Source organism: Microtus pennsylvanicus, chromosome 10 (assembly GCF_037038515.1).
Source record: "Microtus pennsylvanicus isolate mMicPen1 chromosome 10, mMicPen1.hap1, whole genome shotgun sequence".
Taxonomy (NCBI): Eukaryota; Metazoa; Chordata; class Mammalia; order Rodentia; family Cricetidae; genus Microtus; species Microtus pennsylvanicus.
The window spans coordinates 13,454,429-13,471,846 of record NC_134588.1 but is presented as its reverse complement, the minus strand read 5'-3'; the positions used below and the strand labels follow the sequence as shown (position 1 = coordinate 13,471,846).

Genomic DNA, 17,418 nt, shown 5'->3' with positions numbered 1-17,418 from the left:
ATCCATCTGCCCCTGAGTGCTGGGATTAAAGTTGTGCACCATCAATCCAATACTTGGTCTTTTGTTTTGTTGACAGCTTGTGGCTCTCCTGGAACTCACTACTTGGCTCAGGATGGCCTTGAACTCATGCAGAGAGAAAACCTCAGAGAGTGCTGAGATTAAGGCATGCCTGACCTTTTTTCTTTTTAAATCTATTATTATTGTATGATTACGTGAGGAGGAGATTCACACTGTGGAGGGCAGCTGGATGGAGCCGGCGCTCTCCTACATTCACATGGGTTTGGGGGATCAAACTCAGGTTGTCAGGACACAAAGCAGTGCCATTCTGGCTGCACTACTCAGTTTGACCCTTTACTGTCACAAAGACGTGTGCTCTCAGTGTCTCTGTGAACACAGCAGGATGATGACAATCTGACAAGAAACTGCAGGTCACCCGAGGGTTCTCACAGCACCACACACACAATTTTAACTGGATTGTCGCATATTCCAGGGCAAACTCAAGGTCTTTTTTTTTTTAATTTTCTTTTTTAGCAAATCCTAGCACATTATTAACAACAACAACAAAAATCTGTACATTTGCCATGATACACTTGGAAGGTGAAACAAGTAAGATATAAATACAGATTATGGATGTAACATGAAAAAGCCCCCCAAAACCCAAAACAAACAACACCCAATCTGGGGGCGCAGGGACCATGCGTGTGAGCTATTTTGGTGGCTGATTGTTTTCAGAGCATTTATTTCTTTCAAACATTGTTAGCAGAGTCCTGGTTGGGGGTCTACGAAGTTCTAATCTGTTGTCTTTTAAAGTGTGAGTTTCCGTAAGGGTGGCAGAGAAAGAAACAGAAGACGTCTGAGACAAACCTGCTGCGTGAGCTGCACAGGTGGTGAAAAGCTATTGTGAGCCATAGATGTGGCGGGCGGGCCCAGGCCATCTGTGGGCACCAGGGCCGCACAGCACACGAGCACACCTGGAGAGAGCCTGTCCAGTAAGGGAGGGGCAGCTTGCCAGGAAGCAGGAAGTCAGATGAGCAGTCCCCCTGGATACAGGGTAGGGGGTTTCAAGGCCCTGGATAATCAAGATAGATGGGGAGGCAAACAGTTCTGGGAGCAGTCAAGAGTCCTTCAGGGTCTAGGTGCTTCCAGCAGAGTCCTTTGGGGAGGTGGAGGCAAGGCAAGGCAGCAGTAGCTGTCAGGGTTCTGGAGTGGCGCTATCGCCCTCCGTGAGGTGGTGGTGGCATGCGAGTCTCCTCAGCATTGCGGGCAGCAGTCTTCAGATTGAGCCCAAGAGACCTGTGAAATGACTGTATTCTTTCTACTCAGGTGGAAGAGGGCACGTGACATTGGAGGCTAGCCCTTCGTGAGTGCCGTGAGGAAATCAGGCAATATTCTGGAACTGTCCAGTTACGGTGGGGACATGGAGACCATCTGTGGGGCAGAGAACTCCAGAGAAGGGCCCTTCTAACTGCATCAGACATAAAAGAACTCCTAAGTAACCGGGCCGAGATGCACAATTCTACAAGGCAGTGGCTACAACACAGGGACCCTGGTGGAGGGTGAGAAGGAATTTCATTAATAAACTCTTAACAGACAGGATTTTTTGTTTGTTTTTTGTTTTTAACTAAAACGAAGGTCTGGTCTTGCTATATTTTGATTTCAGACCAGTCAATAATAGTAAATCCTTAAAATGCGCCCCTGAGTTCTCCGGACAGCAGCAGTGGGGGCAGTTACATGTGTGAGCCACCACACACACACACACACACACACACACACACACACACACACACACACGGCCCTAATTTTCAGTGTATTTCTAAATACAGCATAGGTCTTTCTCAACCTCCCTACCTCTTTTTTGATTGTTTCTTGAGACAGAGTCTATATAGCCCCAGCTGTCCTGGAACTGACTCTAGACCAGGCTGGACTAGAACTCACAGAAATCCACCTGCCTCTGCCTTCCAAGTGCTGGGATTAAAGGTGTGCACCGCCATGGCCAACCAAGTCATTTGGCGGGTCAGAGAGCAGGGCTGGAATTAGGGCTGAGAACTCAAGTGCCCAACCTCTCCTTTCATCTCTGGTAGCTGAAGTGGGCTCTGTACTGGAGGGGCGCACACTCTGCTAGAATTAACACCCCCAAAGAATCTTTTGCTGGGCATGTGGCCCATGTCTATAAACCCAGTATTTGGGAGGCTAGAGGCAGGAGGATACCAAATCCAAGACCAGCCTAAAAAAGTTTGCATGATTGCATTAAGAATTGTCATTTGGCTTAAGGATTTTAATCAAAATATATTTAGCCAGACTCTACATTAGTTGCTGGGTCAAAAGACCTTCAAGAGGTTAGGCCAGTGATTCCCTGGGCAGGAATTTTGCCATCTGCAGTCACCTTGTATTTAATGCAACCATGAAAATGTTGGTGGCATTACTGATTCTGTCCCCAAAGGCAGACTTGTTTGTCACGAGGCCAGCTCCAGGCTGTTGTCCTCTCTGTGCCCAGACTGCAGTCCCACTCTGACAAGTTCTCTTAAGACAAAACCTAAAGACACACACAGCCTCTCTCAGGGTCAGGTGGACCACAGGTGGGGGGTCTTGTCCCATCTGACCACGCTCTAGGAACATAGGCATAAAGAACACAGCAACACCCCAAACCACCCCAGGTCTGTGTGGGCTGAAAAAATACGCTACTGTGTACCAAGCACGGGCTGGAGAGCTCTGGGTTCTAAGAACTGTGTCTTCCATGGTTTGGTGATGTCAGCAGGCGGTGCAAGACACGCGTGAGTGTGGCTCTGTTCTCAGTCCTTTTGTTTCTAGGGAGATTGCATAACAGGCCTCGCTCCCGTTACATTCAATACCAGCGAAATCTACACAAAAGCTGGAAGGGACCAAAATACTGATTGTAATAAATTATGTGCGGCCCCCTGAAGGACTAGACGGCTGATGGGCTTCTCAGAGGCGCCACCATGTGGGTCTGCACAGACTGGCACGGCCACTAGCTGTGTGTGGACACATCGGAGGAGGAGCTGCTGTTGCTGTTGGTGGTCTGGGCCCTCTTGATATAAAGGTTGAGTAGCTTCATCTGCAGAGAGAAGAAAACAGAGACGAGTGAGCAGGGGAGATGTGCAAGAAGCAGGGAAGAGGTCAGCAGGCCGGTGCTTAAAGACAGTTGGTTTCCAGATGCTCTGCCTTTGACTAGCTCAGAGAACAAGTGACCAGAAGCTTGGGCTGTCAGAGCTGCTGAGGAAGGCACATAGGGGCAGGGCCAACACAGCCCAGACAAAGACCCAGATGGATGCCTCTGCCCCTGTGCTGTAGCTGCTCCTTCCCCAGGCCCTACAGACACCTGCTGATGTCAGCCACATCTGAGATTAGTGTGCTTGGCCCCATGAAACCTATGCTGTCCTTGGTTTTGATTTTCCCCAGAACTGCAAAAAGAAAAAGAAAAAAAGGGAAAATTAAGTTTAGTATGGTGGCTCATGCCTGTGGCAGAAGGACCAGTTTGAAGCCAGTCTGGGCTGCAGAGTCAGACCTTATCGCAAGTATCCCAAAACACTGGGGCCAGTGAGATGGCGCAGTGGAAAAAGCACTTTTCCCGAGCTGGATGAGCTGAGTTTGGTTTTTAGGGCCCATATGGTGGAAGGAGAGAACCAAGTGGCAAGTTGTCCTGATTTTTACACAGGTACCAGGTCACATGCAGGACGGCTCACACACACACACACACACACACACACACACACACACACACACACCAAAACCTACACAAAGAATGGCAAAGCCAAGCATGTGGGCCGAGCCTAAGGACTTATGCATATGTGCATGGTGGAACGGCACAGAGCCTGCAGAAGGAACCCTTCCCACAGATATTTTGACAATGGTATCAAGACTGTGATAGAAAGATTATCTTTATAGCAAACTGATGATCCTGGGAGATGGACAGCTATCTGCAACAGAATCAAGTTTAATCTTACCTAACACCACAGACAAAAATTAACCCAAATGGAGCCAACTAAGTAGCCAATAGCAGAGGAATCATAAAGAAAACGTGGTTCACATACACAATAGAATTTTTTCAGCCATAAAGAATAACAAAGTTATGTCATTTGCAGGAAAATGGATGCAACTGGAGATAATCATATTAAGGGAATTAAGCCCGCCTCAGAAAGACAAACACTTCTCTCTCATATGTGGTTCCTGGACCTTACATGGGAGTATGAAATCATGTGCCAGGGAGGGAGGACAAAACAGACAAACAGGATGGAAAGGGGCAGAGGAAAACACAACCCAAGCGAATGACAACCCTGAATCTCAGAGATGTAAGAGCGTAAACCCTGACACTCGCACGGACTGGGTAACAGCTTCATGACAGTGGATGTGGCAATGATTTCTCGAGTGGACTCCCAAGGTCCAGGAAACAAAAAAAATAGACAAATTTATTCCTTAAAATTAAAATTGTGTGCACCAAGGTACAATTAACAGAGCAAGAATCTAACCCACACGAGGGAAGAGACATACATAAATCATATATATCAGAAAAGGCTTGGGAATATTTTTAGATTAATTTATTTGTAAGTCCAATCCACTTTATAAATCGGGGCTTAATGGTGGCCACTGTAGCCAAGTCACCCCTGAATCCCTGTGGAGGAGGCAGAGGAGGAGAGAAGAAAGGGAAAGCTGTGTGACTACGGCTACCAATTTCATTAACAGTGAAAAAAGCAATCGGAGCAAGGTGTTGTGTTGCACACCTTTAATTCCAGCACTTGGGAGGAAGGGGCAAGTCTGAGTTTGAGATCTAGCCTGATCTACAGAGGTGGTTCCAGGCTAGCCTGGTCTACAGAGTGAGTTTCAGGAAAGCCAGGGTTATACAGAGAGATCCTGTCTTGGGGGGAAAAATGATCTGATCAGAGTCTTGGCAGAACAGAAAGAAGGTGGAAGACATAGAGACTGGGTCAGGTAAGGCAGATCTATCTATCTATCTATCTATCTATCTATCTATCTATCTATCTATCTATCTATCTATCTATCTATCTGTAGTAGTACGAGTGGCGGGGCTGCGTCCCCGGCACCTGGCCGCCCACATGGCTAGCTTAGCTTATGCCCCGAAATAATTACACGGAAACTGTATTCTTTTAAACACTGCTTGGCCCATTTCTATCTAGCCTCTTCTTGGCTAACTCTTGTACCTGGACTAGCCCATTTCTTATAATCTGTGTAGCCCACGAGCTGGCTTACCAGGAATGATCTTAACCTGCGTCTGCCTGGAGTGGGAGAATCATGGCGACTCCTTGACTCAGCTTCTTTCTCCCAGCATTCTGTTCTGTTTACTCCGCCTACCTAAGGGTTGGCCTATCAAATGGGTCTAGGCAGTTTCTTTATTAATAAGAAATCACTCCCACATCATCTATCTATCTATCTATCTATCTATCTATCTATCTATCTATCTATCTATCTATCTATCTTCTCATATAGCTCAGACTAGCCTTTAACTCCATCCATCCATCCATCCATCCATCCATCCATCCATCCATCCATCCATCCATCCATCCAGTCTCATGTAACTCCGGCTAGCCTTTAATCATGTAGCTGAACATGATCTTGAATTTCTGATCCTTCTGCCTCCACCTGAGCACTGGGATTACAGATGAAAACCACCAAATCCAGTTTGTGCAATGTGGGGTGGAACCCAGGACTTTGTGTCACTAGGCAACACTCCCCAGCTTCGTCCTAACTTACCCCACGTGCTTCTGTTGCCTCTTTCCATCTGTCTCCAAGTATGTCCTCTGGACTAGTGGTTTTCAACTTCAGCTAGTTTTGCTCTCGGGGGACATCTGACCATGTGTAGAGCCAGTAAGGGTAATGACCTTACAATCAGAGGGAGAGCTACTGGCATGTAGATGGTGGCTGGGGCTGCTAGCCATGGAACTTCTGTCACTGTACAGGTGAGTTCCATAAGCAAGGCCCCGGGGTGGTGGGAAGAGACCTGGCTATGATGCATGTCAGCAGTGAACTGGAAGGAACCACTGCCCACATATTTCTTCTCAGGCAGTAGTGTGCACCCTCAGGCAGGCTGGAGGGACTGAACAACTATTCTTGCCCCTGAGGGAATCCTGTCTTGTAGTAGAGCTTAGAGCTGTCCACATTCTGGGGAAGTGAGGCTCTGGCTATGGTGCTCCCCAGCTGTGTCAAAGTGGCAGCTCAACTCTAAAGGCATCTCACTAGAAGATTTCCTCTGAGAAGGAGCAAGGCTCTGTGCCCCTGGATTCTGCTCTCCACTGGCATGCCAAGTGTATGGAGCAGGGTCTGAGGAGCAGCAGGCCCAGGGCAAGGCTGCCATTCTTGCCGCTGATGACCACAAGGCACTCAACTCCGGTTCAGCAATTTGTTCAAGGATGAGGTAATCTTAAAATAATTTATTACAGCGCCACATGTGCATGCCACAGAATGTGTGTGGAAGCTGGATAGGGTCTTCCACCTTTATGTGAGTTCCTGGGATCAGGCTTCATGGCAAACACTTTTACCCACTGAAATGACTTGCCCACCCTGAGGTAAATTTCTTTAATAATTCCATGGGGGAAAGGGATGGGGGAAACCTGTTTCTGAGCAAGGTTGTCTTCCTTCAGTAAATACACTGAAAGTTAGGTTGTCTTTTTAAAATCGGTTAGAATGGCCTGTGGTATGTCATTCAGCACCACCTTCCCATGGCTTTACCTCATAGCCAGTCCTTTTCACCTCAGAGAAGTCAGACAGCTAAACACACCCGACGAAAAGAGCTGCCACCAAGGGGCTCACGATGAGCTGGTGGCCCAGGTGCAGGCAACAGTAGGTAATACTATACATACCTTGCTCCCTGTGAGCTGTGCAAGGTGAGGTTTCAGATCTTCTCCGATTACGGAATAGATTGCCACTAAGCAAAACACGCTGGCCTTCCGTACACTGCTCTCAGTGTTGTCGTAACCCTAGGGAGTGGAGAGGACAGAGTAAGATCAAAGCTGCGCCTCCCATCAGTGCTTCAGCATCCAGACGCCTTCTCAGTGCAACCCTGAACTTGTCAGACCTGCGCGTGAATCCAGAGAGCTCTGGCCATGCAGGGTCAAAGTGACTGGCTGTAGGAGTGGCATGCAGGGGCAGGGGATGTGGGTGCCAGCTTGGCTGCTTTGTTACAAGGTGCTGACATTACAGATGGCAAAAGGGAGGAGGAATGGAAAGAGAAAACCCCCGGGGAGCGGTGGAGAAACAAATATCTCCTCCAGATTCCTCCTGGTAGTGGAGCAAACTGCCTGAGGAAATGGCTTAAAGAAAAGAGAGGGCTGGGGGTACAGCCCAGGAGGCAAAGGCATGTACTGCCAAGCCTGGTGCCAGGACTCGCAGGGTGGAAGGGGAAAACAGAGTGCCCTCAAGCTGTTCTCTGACCAACCAACACGTGTGTGCGCACATGCGCGCACACACACACAAACACACTTTAAAAAATACCACCTAAAAGCAGTATTTCTCTACTGTCCAGGGACTGCAGGGACTTCCTGTGTCCCTCATGTCCCACCTAAAACAGGAGCCATGTGCTTTGCTGCAGATAGCCCTGCACAGCCTTTGTGTCTTCCCTCCTCCTGGGACAATCTAGTCTGTAACACTAAGTCCAAGCAAACCCTTGCAGACAGCAGCATGCGCGAAACGGGAAGCTGGCTTCTCTATCTTTCCCACTAATGCCTGCTCTGTATGTGACACGGTTGCTTCAGCTGCTGTGTGGTCCCGCCATGTCTCATGGAAGGCTAGGAAGCCTCTGGAGCAGGAGAGCTCCATCAAACACAGACACAGGACAGCAAAGCATGCATGATGTATACTCCCTGCGACCCTTTGGCCCAGGGCTGAGCCACACAAGGTATGCAAAAGGCATTTGTAGAAGCCATGCACAGCGCATGTTTACACTAAACAGAAGGCTCATTCCTGGAGCTACAGGGTGATGTGGACTGTCAGTTCTCCTCTGCTGCATGGAGGAGCACGTGGGCAAAGATGTGTTTGTGCAAAACTGGGCCTGTCAACATCCTGTCACGGGGGTAGGAGAAGGGAGAGACATCTTTTCCATCGGTGCAGCACTGGGAGGGACTCATCTTCCTGTGAATAACCCCTCATCCACACTCCTGGAAGAAACCCGTAGGAAACGCACCAGGCTGTCAAGGACTAGGAAGATTTCCAGTCTAGTCGTCAGTGGACGTGTGCTCTTGAGACCCTCTGCCTCGTTACCAAAGGACACTACAGCTAAATGGGCTTTGCTTGATTTTAATAAGTTAGAATAAGCATCAGCTAGAGAATATTCTCTTGTGTAAAACCTGAGTTTTTAAAATCAAACAAACTAGCAAAAAAGTAAATAAAGACGTGGGAGCAGAAGAGGGAAGGGATCCTCAGGAGAGACAGGAGAAGGACATGGGAGCAGAAGAGGGAAGGGATCCTCAGGAGAGACAGAAGGACATGGGGGACACATGACAAAATGCACAGCATGAAAAGGCCATGATGAAACTCATTATTAAAAATATGCAAACAAAACCCTTTGCAAATAGAACCGATGTAGGTCCCAAGGACAGTGTCATCACTTGGGGCTTCCGTCTGCCCCTCTTCATGCTGAACAGCCTGACTTGGACCTCACTGGGATGAGTACCTGCAGCAGGCCTGGGATGATGTCGACAAGGAGCTGCAGCAAGGACTCCTTGGTGATCCTCTCCACCACTTTTGTCTGCATCTTGATGGCAGCCAGGTTGATGGGGTAGTCGGCCGTCTGGATGATTGGACACAGCACTTTGATGCACTGCTCGGGGTGGATGGAGCTGGCTAGTGTGGATGCAGCCTCCTCGGCAGCCCTCACCACCTGAAAGGGGACCACAGAGTGAGTGGGGCCTGCCTCGAGAGTTTTGAAAAAGACTAACACCACTCCAGAAGTCAGATACAATGACCCACTTCCTCTAATACTGCTAAGGAAAATTAAAAACAACCTGGGTTGTTGTGTGGAAAAAGGAAGTACAGGCCTAGGGGTTGGGGTCAAAACTTAAGCAGGGTAGTCTTCAAATGTGTCCCCACTCATGTAGCAGCAACTGCACATGTATTCACAGCTGCCCCACCACCGTGACATCTCCTTAGCAACGTGGCTTCTCAGCCTTCCCCAGGGTGCTGTCTCAGAGAAGGACCCCTTGGACAATTTTTACCATAGCAGTAGAAAATCTCTACCCTGGAAGATTAGGACCTGAAAGTCAATACTTTCCAAGGGCCAATGGGACCCTCTGACACAAAGCCTGGAGAAAATTAGTCTTCTAGACTGGTGTCCCTGGGAGGGGCTGGATCTGGGAGAAGGCTGTCTTCCTAGGGAATCTCTTGTGGAAGCTGGTGACCAGGAATCTGCGCTCATGATGCTCTTTACCTTGAATTTTTAATTTTTAATTAACTAATTAATTATATCCATCCACCTATTTAAGAAAAAGTCTGTCTCCCAGATTGGGCTTTAACACATTATATAGCTGAGAATGACCTTGAACTTCTGATCCCCATGTCTACCTCCCAAGTGCTGGGATTTCACGCAGGTACCACCAGCCCAGTTTGCACAGTGCTGGAGATGGAGCCCAGGACTGCATCAGGCAAACATCCCAACTGAGTGACCACATTCTCAGCTCCCTCTGTGCACTTTTTAGGAAGTGCATAGATGACTACCACATGGCTGAGGGAGCAGCTCTGACTTCTGGAAAGCTCTTAGGGTACTGTACGCCCCTTGTAAAAACTAGTATTCTATTTCCTCATCTGTAAAATGGGATGACTCACAGCAAGGAAGCACCTTAGGTAAATGCTATGTAAACAAAGATAGCAGGCTGCACACAAGCAAGGGCTCTCCTAGAGAGTACAGTGAGAATCTACTGCTCTCCCCTGACCCAGTCCTGGACTGCACATTCATCTTCAACCCTCCTCTGCAACTAATTCTTCAGTCCAATCTTCACACAGTAACAAGACAAGCCGACACCCCGAAGCTTGGATCATCTTCACCCTTGTGATGATCACACACACACACACACACACACACACACACACACACACACACACACGTGCACACACTCATGTGCACACACACATATTTTTGGGGCAGTGGGCATGGACATGCTATGTGTATAAAGGCCACAGGACAACTCAGGTCAGTAGGCCCTTTTACCTGCTGAACTATCCTGCCAACCATGAATTTTTGTTTGTTGAGATAGAGTCTTTCTATGGAGCCTGTCCTAGAACTCCCTCTGCAGACCAGGCTGGCCTTGAACCCATAGATATCTGCCTGCCTCTACCTCCCAAGTGCTCTACCCTACCCAGTGAGAAAATATATAGCCTTTAAAAATATATTTTAAAAGTTACTTTTAACCAGGCAGTGGTGGTGCACCTTTAATCCCAGCACTCAAGAGGCAGAGGCCAGCCTGGTCTACAGAAAGAGTTCCAGGACAAGCTCCAAAGCTACAGAGAAACCTTGTCTTAAAAAACAAAACAAAAAACAAACAAACAAATTACTTTTAATTATGCATGTCTGTGTGGTTATAGTCACAAGAATGTCCCCAGAGGCCCTAAAACTACAGTGACAGGCAGTTGTGAGCTGTGATGCATGGTTCTTTGCAAGAGCAGGAAGTACTCTTAGCCTCAGAGCATCTCTCCAGCCTATCCTGCTGCCTTTCTTTTCAGCTCAGAAGTTCTTTTGCCCACTGAACCATCTTGCTGGCCCATCATCCTTACAAGTGACGAGTCCTGGAAACAGCATCTGAACCACCTGTGAAGTCACATGGTAGACCAGGGTGGGGTGTGGGGTAGCCACGCCCAGACCGGCCACTTGGGCCAGGCCATATTTGGGCTCTGAGGCCACACAGGTTTTGTCACTTGGGAACTTGAATTAGATGCTGCCTACCACCTGATCCCCACAGTCGTCAGCGGCTGGGGTTTGCCCTTCTCTGCAAACACTGCTCTGCTGGGGGACATACCTCATCAGTCCACAGAGCTACCATAGTCACAGCCATGGCCACTTCATTTAACACACTCAGGACTGGCCATGTTAGTGGCGGGATTTTCATCATGCAGTTCCCAGGAGAGTCAGCTACTCACACCATCACGTGACATCCCTCACTCTGAAAATCTCAGGTGAGGTGCGTGATGGCTCAGATGCTAAAGTGCATGTTCTGGAATCATGAGGACCCGGGTTTGACTCCCGGCACCCACGTGAAAAGCCAGGTAGGGCGGCACACACTGTAATCTCAGTGCTGGGACTCGGGAACAAGGGGACTGTTGAGGTAGTTGGCAGGTGACAAGCCTTGCTGAACTGGTGAGCTCTATGCCAGTGAGATCTCATCTTGAAGGAAAAGGAGATGGCATCTGAGGGCCAACACTGGAAGCTGACCTCTAGAGTCCACACACACAAATACATACACACAAAAATCTCAGTGACAGTGTATAAAATGGCTCATACCCCTCAGAGTGATCTGATTATGGGATCTTTTTCTTCTTTATGCTTTTTACCTTGAAAAGTTGCCATTAACATTAACCTTCCTGGCAAGGAGACATTGATAAAATTTACCTGAAGTGTCTTGTGAGGTCAGAAGTAACAGCCCTGGAAGGGAGCATGCAGAAGAGTCACACCTGAGCGGTGGCCCTGGCATGGGGTGGAGCGCTGTGCAGTGCTAATCTGCTATAGTTACTGCAATGCTCACCACTGTTCCTGCCCACTACCCTAGACTGGCTGATCCAGGACATGCCCTATCCCTCATACAGGGCTCACATGGGTGTCCTGCCCCTCCTTCACCCTCCCACGCCACACTAGAGCACGCTTTTGATCCTGTTACTTGTGTTTACTTTTGTTCTCTAAGAAACACTGCCGTGTGGTGAGCAGAACTGAAGACCTCACCAGGAGTAGAGAGTAGAATAAACAGAGACTTGTAGACAGAGAGAAAGTCAGGTCCCAGTCTCTGCCAGTCAGGCCCAAAGACGCCAGCCTCTAGTGCCTCCAGCGGGAAGACCGTCTCTCAGGCTGTTGCTATGAGATTCAAGTGAGCTGCCATACAGTGCGCTGCTGGGAAGACACCCTGTCAGGTCTGCTACAGGGAGCCCACTCCAGCAGTGTGTCCTCGAGGGTCTAGAGGGCACGGGCATGAAGCTGCAGGGAGCCCACTCCAGCAGTGTGTCCTCGAGGGTCTAGAGGGCACGGGCATGAAGCTGCAGGGAGCCCACTCCAGCAGTGTGTCCTCTAGGGACATCAGGGGCTTTAGAGGGTGCAGGCATAAAGCACTTCAACAAACACATCATGTGCACCGGGTTTCTGGAGACCATCTGGAAAGCCACTGCCAGGGACTGCACATCAAGATGAGTCGCTTTGAAGGCCCTCTCTTCCCCCAGGGTGAGAGCAAGTTCCTCAAGACAGACACTGGTTTTGGCAGAGAAGGTAGTGTTCTGACTTCCCTCCATATGCCAAACCCTGGCTTTGGCAGGCTGCCTGTATCAGGGTGAACTTTAGGTTCTGCCCTATGTTCTCTGTAACATAAGACGTGAGATTATAATGTAAGCAAATAGAGAACAAAAGTAAACACAAGTAACAGAAGGAAAGGAGGCAGCATGCTCAGCAGACGAGGTGGCTACCAGTGCTGAGGGAGCTTTAAAAAGGGTGTGGGGGGAAGACACACAGGTCAGCAGGAGCAAGCTCACAGCAGGAGGAAGCTCACATCTGTATTTTGATTTCGCTTCTGTCTGTAGAAACACAAGAACTCGTCCTGTCCATTGTTAAGGATATAAGTGTCTGGCTAGGGAAAGGCTGTCACAGTAGTTGGTTTGCGCAGTGAGGTCTAGCTCCAGGCCCAGGCTGGCCTCGATCTCTTCATCCTCCTGTGCTCCTAGCTTTTTAAGGAAATGGGATCATGACTCGAAATACTGATGAATGTTTGCTTAAGGATTAGGTTTCTTAATTCTAAGGCACAGAAGTTCTCGACATTTGGACTGCGGGTTTGGAGTGCACCAAGTTTGAGTTGGCCCTGTCTCAGATGCATGGGAACAACTGAGAGCGGTTTAACAAAAAAGAAAAGAAAAAAAAAAGCAGACATCCAAAAACAACGATGGCAAGAATCCAAGAGCTCTTCCCCAGGGCACTTGGAGTTTAGCTCCTGGAGCATTTAGAAGCTAAAGAGATGCTGATGCCACCTTCTGGGACTGGTCAGAAAGACTCACAACAAACACAGCCGACATGGCGTCTTGGTGTCCATTAGACATATGGTAAGAGCTGGGCGTGGTCACATATGTCTTTAATCCCAACACTCAAGGCAGAGAGGCAGACAAATCTCTGTGCATTTGAGGCCAGCCAGCTCTACGTGTGGAGCTCCAGTTCAGAGCTACATAGAGACACCCTACTAATACTAATACTAATACTAATACTAATACTAATACTAATACTAATACTAATACTAATACTAATAACAATGAGGCAAAATGGCACAGCTAGGAGCTGGGACTTAGCGCAACCAAGAGTGGAGTGTAACTATGGGTCCACCCTGACATGGTGTCATCTAGACAAGCCAAGATCAAGAGGGAGAGACAAAGCAAGCTCAGGCTCTGGAGGCTCCAGTTGGAGTGAATTCTGTTACCCAGCAGCTAATAGAGGCTGAGGTGGAACCCTTCCCATGTCCATGCCTGTTCTCTCCTCAGGAAAGCTATCGGAAGGACTGACTGGAACATTGTTAAATTATCTGCGACTATATAATCTTATCACTCACCACAACCTGATGGGTGCTTCTCCTTGAAAAACAGGTACACAGACAAGTAAGGGCTTCAAAACCCTCCGAGGCGAGGAAACCAAGGGCAGTGTACTCACGACCAGGAAGGCGGCTCAGTGGGTAACAGCACTTACTGCTAAACTTGATGACCTGAGTTTGCTCCTGAGGCCCACTTGGTGGAGAGAAATGACTCTTACCCTTTGTCCTCTGACCTCTACGTAGTCAGTGCTGTGTGCACATGCCCCTCCCCCCATGCTCACATTCTCACTAATAATAAACAAGAGAGCTACCTACTCATTGGGTAGCCTGGGGTCATCAGGAGCAATGCTGTGGAATGGGAGGGTAGAGTGGGGACTGGCGGGGTACAGGACCACCCCAAAGTTGCTGCACAGGGAAGTGACTGAGAAGCGAATCCCTCTTTGCATCCCTAACTCCACTGTCCATCTCTAAAAGTCTACAGTACCAGCCCTGACGCTGGCCTGGCAAGGCTGGCATAGCAGAACAGACTGAAAGCGGGAAGCCCCTCAGGGACTAAGTCATTTTTACTGTGATTTAAATAGAGGCTTTGTTGAAGTTGAATTTAAATGTCCTCTTGGATCTAGTCAATGAAATGAGGTAAATTATATTTTACTTTATTGTGTGTGTCACACACAAAATAAGAAAATAAACAAATGTAATAACCTTTCTTTTATTTTCTTTTAAATGAGAATACTTTCTTCAATAGAAGATGGGGGTGGGGGGCTTGGGCCAGTCACCTCACCTGACCACAGGGAGGGGCCCAAGGCAGCTTCTCCCCATGTCATACCCTGGACGTCAGAGCCTTGGTGACTTGTCTAGGCACAGCCTCTGAGCAGTGTGCCAAGCCATCTATCACCCAACTGCAGCGGCCTTCAGAAGCCGTGCCACCTAGGCCTGGCCCATTCTGACAGTCCTGGAGGTGGAAAAGGTTACGTCCCCATGGAAACTGCACTGACTCCCTGATGGGGAGCACTCCTGCAGTCCCCATAAGTGGGATTTGGCCTGGGTGTACATCCCAGACCGTGCTCCCAGCTCTAGTTTTCTCTCTCCTTGTCCTTCTTGCTGTCCAGGCTGTCCACCCTGACCTTCCTAGTCAGCTCCATCCCCAGGGTCCCTTGCTAGTGATCACAGAATGATCTCTGCTGTAAAAAACTAAGACTAACCACAGACTTGAAGGCTGTATTGCCCCCCACCCCCACCCCGGCCCTGGCTAGGTGCCTAGAGGGGTGGGTGTCACTGAGGAGACTGCTGGCTTGGCAACTAGGGACCGCACAACGATGCTATCTAGGTTTCTGACTCTGTCTGTTCATTAAAAAGCAAGAATATCCAAAAGAAATGGGGCTTCTGGTCAAATCCCAACATTGGGCTCATGGAAAACGTAAGGGATTTAGAATCTGTGAGGATTTCAGTTTGTTACTCAACAGCCGCTGCTGTTATTGATGTTATTGATATCCTGGAACTGGAAGAGACAGAGATAACCCTCTGATTGGGCCTGGGGCTACCAGCTAAGACAAAGCAAGGTCCACAGAGGGGTAGTGACTTCTAGGCTCTGCTACCCTGGAGGTTGCAGACGGCCATGGAGATGGGGCTGGTTGGGAATTTTAATAGGTACCTCAAGGAGGACCCCTCAGGACAAGCTTCCTCTGCCACAGTTATCTGTTCAAAGGACTGATCAAGTACACCCTACTTCTGGGGAAGGCCAGGCAGCTGGGGAGCTTTTTTTTACCTTCTATTTTCAAGTGACTTTGGTCTGATTTTGCTTTTCTTCACCTGGAGGAGGAGTCTCTGTCTCTCTATGCTGGAACCATATAGTACACAGCATATAGGCTCTAGGAACATTTCCAACACGGGACCGAGTCTCTAAAACCTGGGTTGGTGGCATGATGGTGACACCCATGTTTGAACAGAAGGTGCTCAAAACAAAATAAAACATCCAGACAGACAGACTACTCTGACTTCATATGGTCCTGTATATGCAGGTTGTATAGGAAGGAATGGGTCCTACCTATCCTTGGAGCAGGGTGCAGCGGCTTCTACTGAGACACAGGCCTCAGAAGCATGCCTGGCTGTTAGTTCTCTTATCAAACCCTCACTGACTGTCAAAGAAGAGATTCGCAGTCAGCTCCCACAAACAGATTAAAGATGTAAAGGAGAAGAGTGTTCACATGAGTGAAATTATCATAGAGCCCGCTGTATCAAGCTCGGCCATTTAAGATGTTTGCTGAATGCAAACACCAACACAGCACTCAGGAACTCCACGAATGTTAGAGGGACAAAAACTCAGCAGTGTCTACTACACAGACAGCCGAGATCCTGGCAGAGAATGCCTTACTCAGATAGGACTATGAAAGGACTATGTCTAAGATGACCAACACCAGCCTTTAAAATACAGCTGTAAGCTAGGCTCTGAACCCACCTGTCTTGTCTCTGTAGTTTGCCATTCGCTGTGGATGGTGGCTTTCAGAGAAGTTACTACCTGCATTTCCAGTGTGTGTGTCAGAACCATGTTCGGCTCTCACAGCTCTTCTAGGAACCTACGACAGCTGACTTCAGCTCATGGATAAGGAAAACAGCCATCTTGCCGCCAGTCCTACCTTTCCAATGTTGAATAGCAGCCTTTTCTTAAATCTTAAAGAAAGTATGTGTATGAACATTTTGCCTGCAGGTATATATGTGCACCATATGTATGCAGTATCCTTAGCAGAAGAAGCCATTGGGTCCCCGGGAACTGGGGCTACTGATGGTGGTATGGATGCTGAGAAAGAAACTCAGTCCTCTACAGCGAGAGCAGCAAGTATTCTTGACTGCTGAGCCATCTCTCCAGCATCCCCCACCTTAAACACTAATACATAAGCACTGTGCATGTTGCTCTGCTTCTCTCTGTGTCCATCCCCCACGTGTGTGTGTGTGTGTGTGTGTGTGTGTGTGTGTGTGTGTGTGTGTCACAGTGATCACGGGGAGCTTGAGGACAACTTCCAGACATCATGCCCACCTCCCACCTTGTTCCCACCAGGGTTTCTCTTAAGCTTGCTGTTGTGTGAGCTAGCCTAACTGGCTTGTGAGCTTACAGAGATTCTCCGGTCTCTGCCTTACATCCACAGGTGACAGGGAAGATGGCTGGTGTTCCATCTCTTGGAGCAGTTCTGTGTGAGCCAGCCAGGATGTGTGTTCATCTCCTACTAAGGCCTGGGCTTTGCTGGGGAAGGTAAAATCACTTCCATTTTAGGAGAGAGTAGTTCTAAGAGAGGCCCCCTGGGATGTGCACACTTTGGAAGTGTTGATCAGACAGGAAAACAGACTCTGCCTTTGGATGATGGACACAGAAACCTAAAAGCACCATTGATCCCATCTAAGCATGGCTGGAGTCCTAAGTACTAAATGTAAGAAAATACAATAGACAAAAATGAAGCCACCAGCATGGCCACCACAACAACTGCATGTTCAGCTAACTATCTCGAAGAATCCTAAGAACCAGAGACCAGGGATGGAGACAAGTTGGTTAAAACAAGTGTGTGTGTGTCGGGGGGGGGGGGTGTTTCTCAGTTGGTAACACCTCGCGCAGGACTTAACTTCAATCTCCAGAACCCACATAAAAGCCAGGCTGGCAAGATGGCTCCAACAAGTAAAAGCACTTGCTGTACAACCTCGATAACCTGGA

The 17,418-nt window shown here is 48.5% G+C and overlaps 1 protein-coding gene across 50 annotated transcripts in view; it reads right to left on the bottom strand.

The window, feature by feature from the left end:
- Nucleotides 1-497: 497 nt before the first annotated feature.
- Clasp1 (cytoplasmic linker associated protein 1) overlaps nucleotides 498-17,418 on the bottom strand; it is a 228,000-nt gene continuing 211,079 nt past the window's right edge. For all 50 annotated transcript variants that reach the window (XM_075987661.1, XM_075987678.1, XM_075987669.1 and 47 more), the window contains 3 exons: nucleotides 8,639-8,845; nucleotides 6,831-6,947; nucleotides 498-3,073 (listed from right to left, as the gene is read on the bottom strand). In XM_075987661.1, the coding sequence (XP_075843776.1) occupies nucleotides 2,987-3,073; nucleotides 6,831-6,947; nucleotides 8,639-8,845 (411 nt within the window). In that variant the 3' untranslated portion in view covers nucleotides 498-2,986. The remainder of the gene's footprint in view (nucleotides 3,074-6,830; nucleotides 6,948-8,638; nucleotides 8,846-17,418) is intronic.